The sequence below is a fragment of the Gobius niger genome (assembly GCF_951799975.1).
Source record: "Gobius niger genome assembly, chromosome: 19".
NCBI lineage: Eukaryota > Metazoa > Chordata > Actinopteri > Gobiiformes > Gobiidae > Gobius > Gobius niger.
In genome coordinates this window covers 27,917,461-27,931,760 of record NC_136870.1, presented here as the reverse complement: position 1 = coordinate 27,931,760, position 14,300 = coordinate 27,917,461, and the positions used below count along the sequence as shown (strand labels likewise).

At 34.9% G+C, this 14,300-nt stretch overlaps 1 protein-coding gene across 5 annotated transcripts in view; it reads right to left on the bottom strand.

Annotated features, from left to right (window-relative positions):
• The window catches only part of qki2 (QKI, KH domain containing, RNA binding 2), a 76,720-nt gene extending 67,862 nt beyond the window's left edge, over nucleotides 1-8,858 (bottom strand). For all 5 annotated transcript variants that reach the window (XM_079577246.1, XM_079577247.1, XM_079577244.1 and 2 more), the window contains exon 1: nucleotides 8,712-8,858. In XM_079577246.1, the coding sequence (XP_079433372.1) occupies nucleotides 8,712-8,853 (142 nt within the window). In that variant the 5' untranslated portion in view covers nucleotides 8,854-8,858. The remainder of the gene's footprint in view (nucleotides 1-8,711) is intronic.
• Between the last annotated feature and the right edge of the window lie 5,442 nt (nucleotides 8,859-14,300).

The following is a 14,300-nucleotide window of genomic DNA, read 5'->3' as shown; positions in this document are numbered from 1 at the left end:
GACAAAATGTAAATGTTGTAAAAGCCGGGTTTAAATGTGTGGCTTTATTTTGTGACATGTTAGTTCCAAGGGGAAGTTTGGGAAAAAACTAGTTATTATTGAATAACTCTTTCAAACTTTTTCAAACCAATCTCTTCCAAACAAACCAAACTCTTAACAAACCAAACTCTCACAAACTCTTTCAAACTCTCTCAAACTCTTTCAAACTCTTTCAAACTCTTACAATCTCTTTCAAACTCTTTCAAACTCTTTCAAACTCTTTCAAACTCTTTCAAACTCTCACAAACTCTCACAAACTCTTACAATCTCTTTCAAACTCTTTCAAACTCTCACAAACTCTTTCAAACTCTTTCAAACTCTCACAAACTCTTACAAACTCTTACAAACTCTTACAAACTCTTACAAACTCTTACAAACTCTCACAAACTCTTACAAACAAACCAAACTCTTACAAACTCTTCCAAACAAACCAAACTCTTACAAACTCTTACAAACTCTTCCAAACAAACCAAACTCTTCCAAACAAACCAAACTCTTACAAACAAACCAAACTCTTCCAAACTCTTCCAAACTCTCACAAACTCTCACAAACTCTTCCAAACAAACCAAACTCTTCCAAACAAACCAAACTCTTACAAACAAACCAAACTCTTACAAACAAACCAATCTCTTCCAAACTCTTAAACTCTTACAAACAAACCAAACTCTTACAAACAAACCAAACTCTTACAAACAAACCAATCTCTTCCAAACAAACCAATCTCTTCCAAACTCTTAAACTCTTACAAACAAACCAAACTCTTCCAAACAAACCAAACTCTTCCAAACAAACCAAACTCTTACAAACTCTTCCAAACTCTTCCAAACTCTTTCAAACTCTTCCAAACAAACCAAACTCTTCCAAACAAACCAAACTCTTACAAACAAACCAAACTCTTTCAAACTCTTTCAATCTCTTTCAATCTCTTTCAATCTCTTTCAATCTCTTTCAAACTCTTTCAAACTCTCACAAACTCTCACAAACTCTCACAAACTCTCACAAACTCTCACAAACTCTCACAAACTCTCACAAACTCTTACAAACTCTTACAAACTCTTACAAACTCTTACAAACTCTTTCAAACTCTCACGAACTCTTTCAAACTGGACCTTGTTTTGTTTTGGAATAAACTAGTTTGTTTCTTTAGGTTCAAAGGTCAAAGGTCGGTGAATCTGTCGAGAGTTCGATCTGTTAAAAACCCCCGTGAGTAAAAACCTTCCAGACGAGTCCGTGTTTGTGAATGAACGGCCGCCATGTTGGATCCACTTCCTGGATGAATCTCTGGCCGTTACGGAAACGTATCGAGGCAGAAAGTCTATATTTGTCTTTGAAACGCAGTAAAGTCAGAAGAGCGTCTGGGTCAGCGACTTCTGCCCAACGTCCGGGACGAAAGAGGAAGTGAAAGAAGAAGAAGAAGAAGAAGAAGAAGAAGAAGAAGAAGAACGAGCGGCGCCTTCAGAACAAACCCACAGACAAACGGACTTTCCTCATTTCTGATCCTTTTTTGTGCCTCATTTAGTCCAAACTTTCACCTGGAAAAACTGAAATGTGGGAATCGCCACAAAGGCCTGGGAAGGTTTTTCACACGATTTTTACAGATTTAATGAGCTTTGAAAACAAAAAAGAGAAAAGAAATGTGAACTTTTATCAGTTCTGGGACTTGGTACATGTGTAATGATCTTTAACCTCTTAACTCCCACCTGAACGGATCCCATTTTCTCCAGTTTGGCTTTACCCTAATCAAAAAGAGTCTTGGGGAAAAAAAGCACCAAAACAGCCACAAAAAATGAGAAGAAAACAAGGATGTAAACATGACAAAAATGTGAAAAGATTCAACAAAAATTTGAAAAAATTCGACAAAAATGTGAAAAAAAATCTACAAAAAAATGACAAAAACTCAACCAAAAATGTGACAGCAACAACGCGAGGAAAAAGATGAGTTTTGTGGGTCTTAGCTTTCAAATGAGGTGCTACACAGGCCTATATGCCCGGCGGGTGGTAAGAGGTCGAATGACTTTTTTATATTAATGTTATTCCCCCCCAGGTGGAAACATCCAGTGCTCCTTGTGTTTTCCCATAAGTTTATTAATAAATATAATCTTAACATTATTTAATCAGGAAAGTCTGAGTTTAAGAATCTCTTCGTCGGCTCCACCGTGACCTCACAGATCTGAAACATCTCGATCTGAAACATCTCGATCTGAAACATCTCGATCTGAAACATCTCGATCTGAAACGTCTCGATCTGAAACATCTCGATCTGAAACACCTCGATCTGAAACACCTCGATCTGAAACACCTCGATCTGAAACACCTCGATCTGAAACACCTCGATCTGAAACACCTCGATCTGAAACACCTCGATCTGAAACATCTCGATCTGAAACATCTCGATCTGAAACATCTCGATCTGAAACACCTCGATCTGAAACACCTCATTTACCAGAGAAGAAAAGACTTTATTGATCTGAGACTGAAGGAAAGAGACTCAGAGGAAAACACTTTAAAGAAAGTCTGTTGGTGTCGGTTAATATTGGATATGGGAGAGTTTGTAAGAGTTTGGTTTGAAAGAGTTTGGAAGAGTTTGGTTTGAAAGAGTTTGGAAGAGTTTGGATTGAAAGAGATTGGATTGAAAGAGTTTGGTTTGAAAGAGTTTGGAAGAGTTTGGATTGAAAGAGTTTGGAAGAGTTTGGATTGAAAGAGTTTGGATTGAAAGAGATTGGAAGAGTTTGGAAGAGTTTGGAAGAGTTTGAAGAGTTTGGATTGAAAGAGTTTGGAAGAGTTTGGAAGAGTTTGGATTGAAAGAGTTTGAAGAGTTTGGATTGAAAGAGTTTGAAAGAGTTTGGTTTGAAAGAGTTTGGATTGAAAGAGTTTGAAGAGTTTGGATTGAAAGAGTTTGGAAGAGTTTGGATTGAAAGAGTTTGGATTGAAAGAGTTTGAAGAGTTTGGATTGAAAGAGTTTGGAAGAGTTTGGATTGAAAGAGTTTGGAAGAGTTTGGATTGAAAGAGTTTGAAGAGTTTGGAAGAGTTTGGATTGAAAGAGTTTGGATTGAAAGAGTTTGGATTGAAAGAGTTTGGATTGAAAGAGTTTGTAAGAGTTTGTAAGAGTTTGTAAGAGTTTGGTTTGAAAGAGTTTGAATTTTTTTTCACTAATAACTGCTTTATTCCAAAACTAAACAAGACCCAAAATCTCTCTGAGCAAATCTTTGGAACAAACGTGTCACAAAACAAAACCACAGATGCACAAAACGCCATAAAATGACAGAAAACTCTCAAAGTAACATCTCTACATTTATATTTGTTCCTCTTCACCTGCTCGCCTCGTCTTCTCGAAACCCAAAACGGACCTAAACGAGCCTCACTTTCTGCAGGTTTGTATAGTTTCTTTTAACATTGTCGCCCTGGGTGACCTTCACACAGACTCCGCCCCCCCCCCCCTTGTCTCCGGGACAGGGGTGTATTTTTAGCCCCGGGACAGAGGGCAGATACGGGGCCACTCGGAGGCGACGCTCACATTCAGAGAGGACGCCGGACTCCGGGACCGTTTTGGTTTCGGGACGATCGGTCCGGCCGCTACAGAGACGTTCACCGGAAACCGAGTCCCGTCACCGAGGTTACCGAGGTTACCGTAGTTACCGTAGTTACCGAGAGACGATTCTGAGCGGCGGCGACTCTGATTAAACGCTTGAAACGCAGAGACATCGATGTGAAACTAATGCTGCATCAATGACATAAATATGAGGAAAAAATACATTACAAGTTTCTTTTGTCATTTTATGTTTTCATTAAAAATAAGGAAAAATGTTGGATATTTTCAGCAACAAAATGTACGTAATGTCAGAGCCAGGTTTGAATGTGTTTGTGTATTAGTTGTTTTCTTGTTTTTTAACCTCTTAAAAACAAGAAAACACCGAGAGGATCTTTTTCCTCACGTCGTCAGATTTTTTTTTTCATCATTTTTTTTGGGGGGGGGGATTCAACTCATTTTTGTCATTTTTTGATCCATTTTTTTATCACATTTTTGTAAATATTTTTGTCATTTTTTGTCCATTTTTTATCACATTTTTGTAATTTTTTCGTATTTTTTTCATCCATTTTTTGTCATTTTTTTGTCATTTTTTTGTCATTTTTTTGTCATTTTTTTGTCATTTTTTTGTCATTTTTTTCGTTATTTTTTAATCATTTTTGGGGGGGATTCAACTCATTTTTGTCATTTTTTCATCCATTTTTAATCACATTTTGTAAAAAAAAAAGTCATTTTTTGTCAATTTTTTTATCAAATTTTTGTCATTTTTTTGTTTTGTTTTTGTCAATTTCTTGTGACATTTTTGTAATTTTTTTGTAATTTTTTTTGTAATTTTTTTTGTAATTTTTTAGTAATTTTTTTGTAATTTTTTTCATCAATTCTTTGTCATTTTTTGTCAATTTTTTTTCAATTTCTTGTGACATTTTTGTGACATTTTATCCACTTTTTCATCAATGTTTTCTCACTTTTTTGTCACATTTCCATCATTGTTTTCGTCTCAGTTTTGTTGCTCTTTTCCCACCTTTTTTCCAGAAGCTTTTGGATTGGGGTAAAGCCAAACTGGAGAAACTGTGCTCGGTTCAGGTGGGAGTTAAGAGGTTAAATAAATCCTTGTGTGAAAAACCTTCCAAATGTGTCCGAGTCGGAGCCTGGAAAGAGCGGCGTCGATTCAACACGTTACTGTGAAGACGTTTTTGTTTCCAGGGGAAAGTTTAACCCCATAATCCCCACTTTAAAGGGGGGGTATTCTGCAAAATGGCCTTTTTCAAGCTTTCCATCATGTTATTCTGTCACTCCCTCATTAAAAACATGCCTGAAGTGTTGCCTTGGCACATTCACGTATTTCTGAGTCATCTGTAAAAACTCTGATGGCGGCCATTTTAGGGATAGGTTTGCCTGAGTCCTCCTAGGAACGCCCCCACCTCCTGGAGACGCCTCCGAGCTTTCGTCACCAGCCGAGTAACCAACCACTGCTCCTCAGCAGAACCCCCTCCCCACTGATGCCACAGACAGCGTGTGGAGGGGGCGTGTCTAAAGGCTCAGAGGTTCGTGTCCTCTTAACTCCCGCCTGAACCGAGAGGATCTTTTTCCTCACGTCAACAGATCTTTTTTCCATCATTTTTTTTGTTGGGCATTTTTGTAACTTTTTTGTCATTTTTTCTTCCATTTTTTTTAAATCAATTTTTGGTCTTTTTTTTGTCAATTTTTTATCCATTTTTTGTCATATTTTTGTCATTTTTTCTTCTATTTTTAATCAATTTTTTGTAATTTTTTTGTATTTTTTTGTCATTTTTTCTTCCATTTTTTATCTTTTTTTTTGTCATTTTTTAATCATTTTTTTGTAATTTTTTTGTCAAATTTTTATCATTTTTTCTTCAAATTTTTATCAAATTTTTGTCATATTTTTGTAATTTTTTTGTAATTTTTTGTCAATTTCTTGTGACATTTTTGCCACTTTTTCATACATTTTCCGTCACTTTTTTGTCACATTTCCATCCTTGTTTTCGTCTCAGTTTTGTTGATATTTTCACACCTTTTTTCCAGAAGCTTTTGGATTGGGGTAAAGCCAAACTGGAGAAAATGCTCTCGGTTCAGGCGGGAGTTAAGGGGTTCTTAAAGAGACAGAGGCCTATTTCAAGACATTCACTACAGCCATTTTGAGAGAGACATTTTACACAAGGCAGTTATTCTAATTTACTGCATTTACAGACCAACAGAAGGTTTGTCATCATTGTAGTGTGATATAGACTGTGCTATGGGACTGAAAAAAGCAGAACACCCCCTCTTTAACCACTTCGACTTTACCTAAATCTAAATCTTCTGGACTGGAGCTCACAGCCTTTAGGCCAGAGCGACGCCTCATTTGAAAGACCTACAAAACTCATCGAAGTCAAGTTTTAGTCCTTTTTTATGTGAATTTTTGAGAAGTTTGTTACGTTTTTAGTAACTGTGATGGAGCCACAAAACATGACGGAAACTAGGAAAGAGCTTCCATCAGTTTGTAGGAGTTTTGGGCAGTATAAATGAGTATTCTCAGGAACACTTTTGGTTTGAAACATTCGCCGGATCACTCTCATCAAACACCATTACATCAGAGACATTTCTTTTCCGGATCCTTTACCCTGAAAAACTGAAAGCACTGGATTGGGGTAAAGCTAAACTGGAGAAAATGTGCTCGTTTTAAACAGTTTCTCCACTTTCATTTTGTTGGAAACATCAGAAAAACAAGTCACTCCTGATGTCGGAGTTTAGTGTTTATTCATGACAGGTTTTTCTCGCACCGTGTTATTGAAAAATCGACTTTTTCCTCGCACAAAACTTCACGAACTCTGACTCGAAGTGCTTTCCTCTGACTGACTGAGACGTTCAGGGGGCTCCACCCAGGACTAAACTCAGCGTGAAGAATCCGAGCATCGTAACGAGCAGCCGGAGGGAGCGACTTGGCAGCTAATACGAATCACACCACCTTCACGACAAGTCTCCCATCTCAAACACACGGCCCTTCAAGGCCGAGGGAACCCAGGGTGCTGAGGGCGCCGCAGGCAACGTCAACCCCTTCACTCCCACCTGAACCCAGCACATTTTCTACAGCTTCAGCCCAGTGCAAAAAAAGGTGTGAAAATAGCAGCAAAACTGAGACGAAAAGATTGACGAAAAAGTGACAAAACTTTTACAAAAAGTGATGAAAAAATGACAAAAATTTGATGAAAAATTGCGAGAAAAAAAAGGACGAAAAATGACAAAAAAATACGACAAAAAAGTGAGAAAAATTGGATGAAAAATTGAGAAAAAAGGGACGAAAAAGTGAATTTGACAAAAAAATGCGAATAATTTGACAAAAAAGTGACAAAAAAGTCACAAACATTTGACAAAAATGAGACGACTGCCCGACAAAAAAAGTGACAAAAAATGTACAAAAAATTGACAAAAATTTGACGAAAAATAGAGAAAAAATGGACAGAAAAGTGATAAGAATTTGACAAAAAAATGTGAATAATTTGACCGAAAAGTGACAAAAAATACGACAAAAAAGTGAGAAGAATTGGATGAAAAATTGAGAAAAAAGTGACGAAAAAGTGACCAGAATTTGACAAAAAAGTGAAAAAAAAATTACAAAAAATGGACAAAAATTTGATGAAAAATTGAGGAAAAAATGGATGAAAAAGTGACAAGAATTTGACAAAAAAATGCGAATAATTTGACCAAAAAGTGACAAAAAAGTCACGAACATTTGACAAAAATGAGACGACTGCCCGACAAAAAAAGTGACAAAAATTTGATGAAAAATTGCGAGAGAAAAAAGGACGAAAAAGTGATAATTTGACAAAAAAATTTGCATAATTTGACTAAAAGTGACAAGAAATTGAGAAAAAATGACAAAAATGGACAAAAATTTGAAGAAAAATTGAGGAATAAATGGACAAAAAAGTGATAAGAACTTGACGAATAATTTGACGAAAAAGTGACAAAAAAGTCACGAAAATTTGACAAGAACGAGACGACTGCCCGACAAAAAAAGTGACAAAAAAATGACAAAAAAGTGAGAAAAAATTGATGAAAAATTGTGAGAAAAAAAAGGACGAAAAAGGGATAAGAATTTGACAAAAAAATGTGAATAATTTGACAAAAAATTGACAAAAAAATGACAAAAATTTGATGAAAAATTGAGGAAAAAAAGGACGAAAAAGGGATAAGAATTTGACAAAAAAATAAGAATAATTTGACCAAAAAGTGACAAAAAATTTGCAAAAAAGTGAGAAAAATTTGACGAAAAATTGTGGGGAAAAAGGACGAAAAAGTGACAAGAATTTGACAAATACATGCGAATAATTTGACGAAAAAGTGAGAAAAAAAGTCACAAAAATTTGACAAAAATGAGACGACTGCCCAACAAAAATTTATAAAAAAACGACAAAAATGGACAAAAATATGACAAAAAAGTGAGAAAAATTTGACGAAAATTGCGAGAATAAAAAAGGACGAAAAAGTGGAAAACAAATTACAAAAAATTGATAAAAAATTGACAAAAAACAAAAATTTGACGAAAAACTGAGGAAAAAATGGACGAAAAAGTGATAAGAATTTGACAAAAAAATGTTAATAATTTGACGAAAAAGTGACAAAAAAGTCCCGAAAATTTGAGCTGACTGCCCAACAAAAAAAGTGATGAAAAAAAAATCTGACGTTCGGAAAAAGCTCCATTTACTTTTGCAGGTCTTTCAAACGAGGCGTCACTCTGGCCTACAGGATTTGGGTAAAGCTGAACTGGAGAAAACGCTCTCGGTTCAGGCGTTAGTTAAGAGGTTCATAAACACGATTTAAGCACAGAAAAAGTATTTTGGGGGTACATTTGTCCCTCAGCGCCCCCTAACTACACCACCTCCCCACGGCTCTGCGACCCTTCAACCACAACTACTTTCACCCTTCAAACACGCGTAAATGAAGAAAACCGCGACTAAACCCGAACTTTTCAATCGATATATCGTGTCTTTTCGCGATGCATCTCCCACGCGCTGCAAACTTTCGCGTGTCCCCGTGCAGCCCCTCTCCTCTCCTCTCCTCTCTCCCCCCGCGGGGTCACACCCTGCCGCTGCCGTCCCCCCGTCCCTTCCACCCCCCCCCCCCCCCCGGGCCGCCCTCGCTCACCCTCATCCAGGAGCCGCTCCAGATGCGTGAAGATGCCGCTGAAGTTGGGCAGCGAGCTCATGACTTTGCGGTCGTTCATCAGCTGCATCAGGTAGTCGGGGTTGGACTTGGGCCGCTCTTTCACCTCCATCTCTCCCACCATTTTGGGCTCTTTTCCCCCGAGACTTTTTCCTCCTCCCGCGGGAAACCGACTCAGAGAAAAAAAGGCTTTAAAAAAAAACGTGACTTTCCGGAGCGTTTACGCAGCGCACTCTCCCCCCCGGAACGCGCCGCCGCTGCCGCTCCTGCCGCCGCTCCTGCCGCGTCTCCAACTTCTCCCCAACGCCCAGTCAGTCTCTGCGCGGAAAAAAGTCGAGGCTTCTCCAAACACGCGAGGAGGGGAGAGAAAAAGTGCAGGAGGGGGGGAAAGAAGTGGTCTCGGCGGGGCGAGGGCTGGGCTGTAGTCCGGCTTTAGGCGCTGGGTCCTCGGCTGCAGGGCTCGACCATCACCGCGGAGGCGCCGGGAGTGTCCTGTGCGGAGGAATGCTCGCGATCATATGATTGTTACTGTTACAGCGGCACAGGCACGAGAGGGGGGCACGGGAGCGAGCCCCGCGTGCACGCCGGGGGGAGGAGGAGGCACGCGCGCGCTCACGAGGGAAGGGGGAGGAACCGGCTCGTGTTTTTGTACAAGTCAGCGGGGAGTCAGAGAGGAGGAAAGTTCACAACTTTGCGACTTGTTCGACAACTTTAGGTCCAGAGGAGAGACATTAAAGGGAACAAGTGGAAGCACGTGAAGGCAGGGGCGGACCGGCCGTGTGTGCGTTCTGGAGGAGCACGGGGGGGCCACCGGTCCCGCCTCAACCGAGCTTTACCCAAATCTAAAAGATAAAAGGAAAAGCATCGAGATAGCGAGAAAAAAAGAGGATGAGAAGTTTAAAAAAAACACGACAACAAAGCAACGAAAAGGCCACAAAAACGTGACAGAAACATGAAAAAAAATGATAGAAAAAATGTGACAAAAATTCAACAAAATGTGACAAAAACTCAACAAAAATGTGACAAAAATTCAACAAAAATGTGACAAAAAAGTGACAAAAATTCAACAAAAATGTGACAAAAATTCAACAAAAAATCAACAAAAATGTGACAAAAAAGTGACAAAAATTCAACAAAAATTCAACAAAAAATCAACAAAAATGTGACAAAAAAGTGACAAAAATTCAACAAAAATTCAACAAAAATTCAACAAAAATTCAACAAAAATTCAACAAAAATGTGACAAAAATTCTACAAAAAATCAACAAAAATGTGACAAAAATGTGACAAAAATTCAACAAAAATTCAACAAAAAATCAACAAAAATGTGACAAAAAAGTGACAAAAATTCAACAAAAATTCAACAAAAATTCAACAAAAATATGAAAAAAATTCAACAAAAATATGAAAAAAATTCAACAAAAATGTGACAAAAATTCAACAAAAAATCAACAAAAATGTGACAAAAAAGTGACAAAAATTCAACAAAAATTCAACAAAAAATCAACAAAAATGTGACAAAAAAGTGACAAAAATTCAACAAAAATTCAACAAAAATTCAACAAAAATTCAACAAAAATTCAACAAAAATGTGACAAAAATTCTACAAAAAATCAACAAAAATGTGACAAAAATGTGACAAAAATGTGACAAAAATTCAACAAAAATTCAACAAAAAATCAACAAAAATGTGACAAAAAAGTGACAAAAATTCAACAAAAATTCAACAAAAATTCAACAAAAATTCAACAAAAATATGAAAAAAATTCAACAAAAATTCAACAAAAATTCAACAAAAATTCAACAAAAATTCAACAAAAATGTGACAAAAACATGAAAAAAAATGATAGAAAAAATGTGACAAAAATTCAACAAAATGTGACAAAAACTCAACAAAAATGTGACAAAAATTCAACAAAAATGTGACAAAAAAGTGACAAAAATTCAACAAAAATGTGACAAAAATTCAACAAAAAATCAACAAAAATGTGACAAAAAAGTGACAAAAATTCAACAAAAATTCAACAAAAAATCAACAAAAATGTGACAAAAAAGTGACAAAAATTCAACAAAAATTCAACAAAAATTCAACAAAAATTCAACAAAAATTCAACAAAAATGTGACAAAAATTCTACAAAAAATCAACAAAAATGTGACAAAAATGTGACAAAAATTCAACAAAAATTCAACAAAAAATCAACAAAAATGTGACAAAAAAGTGACAAAAATTCAACAAAAATTCAACAAAAATTCAACAAAAATATGAAAAAAATTCAACAAAAATATGAAAAAAATTCAACAAAAATGTGACAAAAATTCAACAAAAAATCAACAAAAATGTGACAAAAAAGTGACAAAAATTCAACAAAAATTCAACAAAAAATCAACAAAAATGTGACAAAAAAGTGACAAAAATTCAACAAAAATTCAACAAAAATTCAACAAAAATTCAACAAAAATTCAACAAAAATGTGACAAAAATTCTACAAAAAATCAACAAAAATGTGACAAAAATGTGACAAAAATGTGACAAAAATTCAACAAAAATTCAACAAAAAATCAACAAAAATGTGACAAAAAAGTGACAAAAATTCAACAAAAATTCAACAAAAATTCAACAAAAATTCAACAAAAATATGAAAAAAATTCAACAAAAATTCAACAAAAATTCAACAAAAATTCAACAAAAATTCAACAAAAATGTGACAAAAATTCAACAAAAATGTGACAAAAATTCAACAAAAAAATTACAAAAATGTGACAAAAATTCAACAAAAATGTGACAAAAATTCAACAAAAATTCAACAAAAAGCCACAAAAAGTAATGAAGAAACAACAAAACTATGACAGAAAATGCGGCGACTTGACAAAAAGTTTCCATCACATTGTAGGTCTCGTTACATTGTTGCTCTCCAGCCGAGAAGCTTTTAGATTTGGGTAAAGCCGAACTGGAGAAAACACGCTCCGTTAAGGCGGGGGGTGTCAGAGTCCAGGGCTGTTTTTCAGTCCCAGTCCAGCCCCTGCGTGAAAGGCTTTAAAGCTGACGTTTGAAAGAAATGTGGTCAGAGTTTGTGTTTGTGTGGAGTTTCTTCATCATCAGGAGCAGAAGAACGAGCTGCGTTTGCATCCCTGTGTTGCACCGAAAGGAAACTGTCCTGATCAGAAACAACAGACCAGAAAACAACACTTTACCCCCTGATTCTGCTTCATTTTTTCTGTTTTTTCCACTATTTTCCCAATTTAAAAAAAAAAAATCCCAAATATTTTCTCAGTTTTTCCCTCCCATTTTTTTCTATTTTTTTTCATATTCCCCCTATTTTTCTCCCCGTTTATCCTCATTTTTTTCCAACCATTTCTTTAGATTTTTCCCCATTTTCCCACATGTTTTCCTCTCTTTGCCACATGCCCCATATATTGTCTTATTTTTTTCCTAATTTTTTGTCATATTTCCACCCTATATATTTTTTTCCAAATTTACCCCCAATTTTCATGATTTTTTTCTCACTTTTACCCATTTTTTCCCAATTTTTCTGTCAGATTTTTTGTCATATTTCTCTCATATTTTTCTACTTTTTAATTTTTTTCCCCCCATTTCTCCTCAATTTTTCCACCCATTTCTTTAGCTTTTTCCCCTAAACCCCCTCCCCATTTCCACCCAATTTTTCCTCAATTTCTTTCCTTTTTTCCCCTTATTCATCCTCAATATGCCCCACATATTCTCTTATTTTATTCCTATTTTTTTTTCTAAATTTACCTCCAATTTTCATCATTTTTTTCTCACTTTTACCCATTTTTCCCCATTTTTTTCCAATTTTTTTGTCATATTTATTGTCATATTTCTCTCCTATTTTTCTACTTTTTAATATTTTTCCCCCCATTTATCCTCATTTTTTTCACCCATTTCTTTAGCTTTTTCCCCTAAACCCCCTCCCCATTTCCACCTCAGTTTCTTCCCTTTTTTCCCCTTATTCATCCTCAATTTTTTTCCACCCATTTCTTTAGCTTTTTCCCCATTTTCCCACATGTTTTCCTCTCTTTGCCATATGCCACATATATTCTCTTATTTTTTTCCTAGTTTTTTGTCATATTTCCACCCTATTTTTTTTCTAAATTTACCCCCAATTTTCATAATTTTTTTCTCACTTTTACCCATTTTTTTCAAATTTTTTTGTCATATTTTTTGTCATATTTCTCTCCTATTTTTCTACTTTTTAATTTTTTCCCCCCATTTATCCTCCATTTTTCCATATTCCATAATCCATAACATACAAACTTATGCTTCATTAATAACCATGAAACAGCTTTATATTTCAGTTCCATCTGAAGATAAAAGTTTCCTGTATTATGTTATGTTTCCTTCGTTCGCTTTGAGTTACTTTGTTACTCGAGTAAACCTGGTGCTGAACTCTCCTCACCTTTGACCCCTGAGTGTTGGTCCTGGAGGGACAGAAACAGCTGCAGGTGGAGACGACCTCGCATTGTTCTGGTGATCCCAGTCTCGGCCGCAGAACGAGGACGAGGAGGACGAGGAGGACGAGGAGGACGAGGAGGACGAGGAGGACGAGGAGGACGAGGAGGACGAGGAGGACGAGGAGGACGAGGAGGACGAGGAGGACGAGGAGGACGAAGAGGACGAAGTAACAGTTTTTAGTTTTAGCATCAGGCAAAATGATCATAAAGTTCTCTGTAACCAGCCTGTTTATGTTTTAACTGAATTTAATCTGTATATTTTTTCCACAGCATTTACATTATTTTCATTGTAAGTTTTTTTTTAAATATTTTTATTACATTTTTTTTTATTTCATCCTTATTTTCAATTTTATTTATTTGTTTTTATTATTATTTTATTACATTTTCATAATTTATTTTTTAATACATTATTTTTTAATTTTATTTCCATGTTATGCTTATCTTTAAGTCAATTTAATTTTGTTTAATTAATTGTATTTTTGTTCATTTTTATTTTTTATTAACTTTTTATCTTAAATTCAATTTTGTTTAATTATTTTTTATTTGTAGTCATTTTTTATTTTAATTTTTAATTTATATATTTTTTTTCTTTTTTTTTTAAATTATTTTTTTATTTCCATTTTAAATTTATCTTTAGCTCAATTTAATTTTGGTTAATTAATGTAAGTGTTATTTTTATTCATTTTTTTATTTTTATTTGTTTCTTTTTATTTCTTTTTCTTTTCTTTTCTTTTCTTTTTTTTTATTTTTATTTTTATTTTTATTTTTATTTTTATTTTTATTTTTATTTATTTTATTTTATTTTATTTTATTTTATTTTATTTTATTTTATTTTTTATTTTATTTTATTTTATTTTATTTTATTTTATTATTATTTTATTATTATTTTTATTTTTTTTATTTTTTTTATTTTTTTGTTATATTTTTATAATTGTCTTTAATTGAATTTTATTCTGTTTAATGTTTTTTTTTTTCTTTTTTTTTATCTGACTTTTTTGTTCCCAAATTCAGCTCAATAAAGTTTGTTCCTCGTTTATTTCAGGACTCGTTTCTTGCAAAGTGAGAGCAGATACTTCATTATAACACGTGTGAAGTAGAAG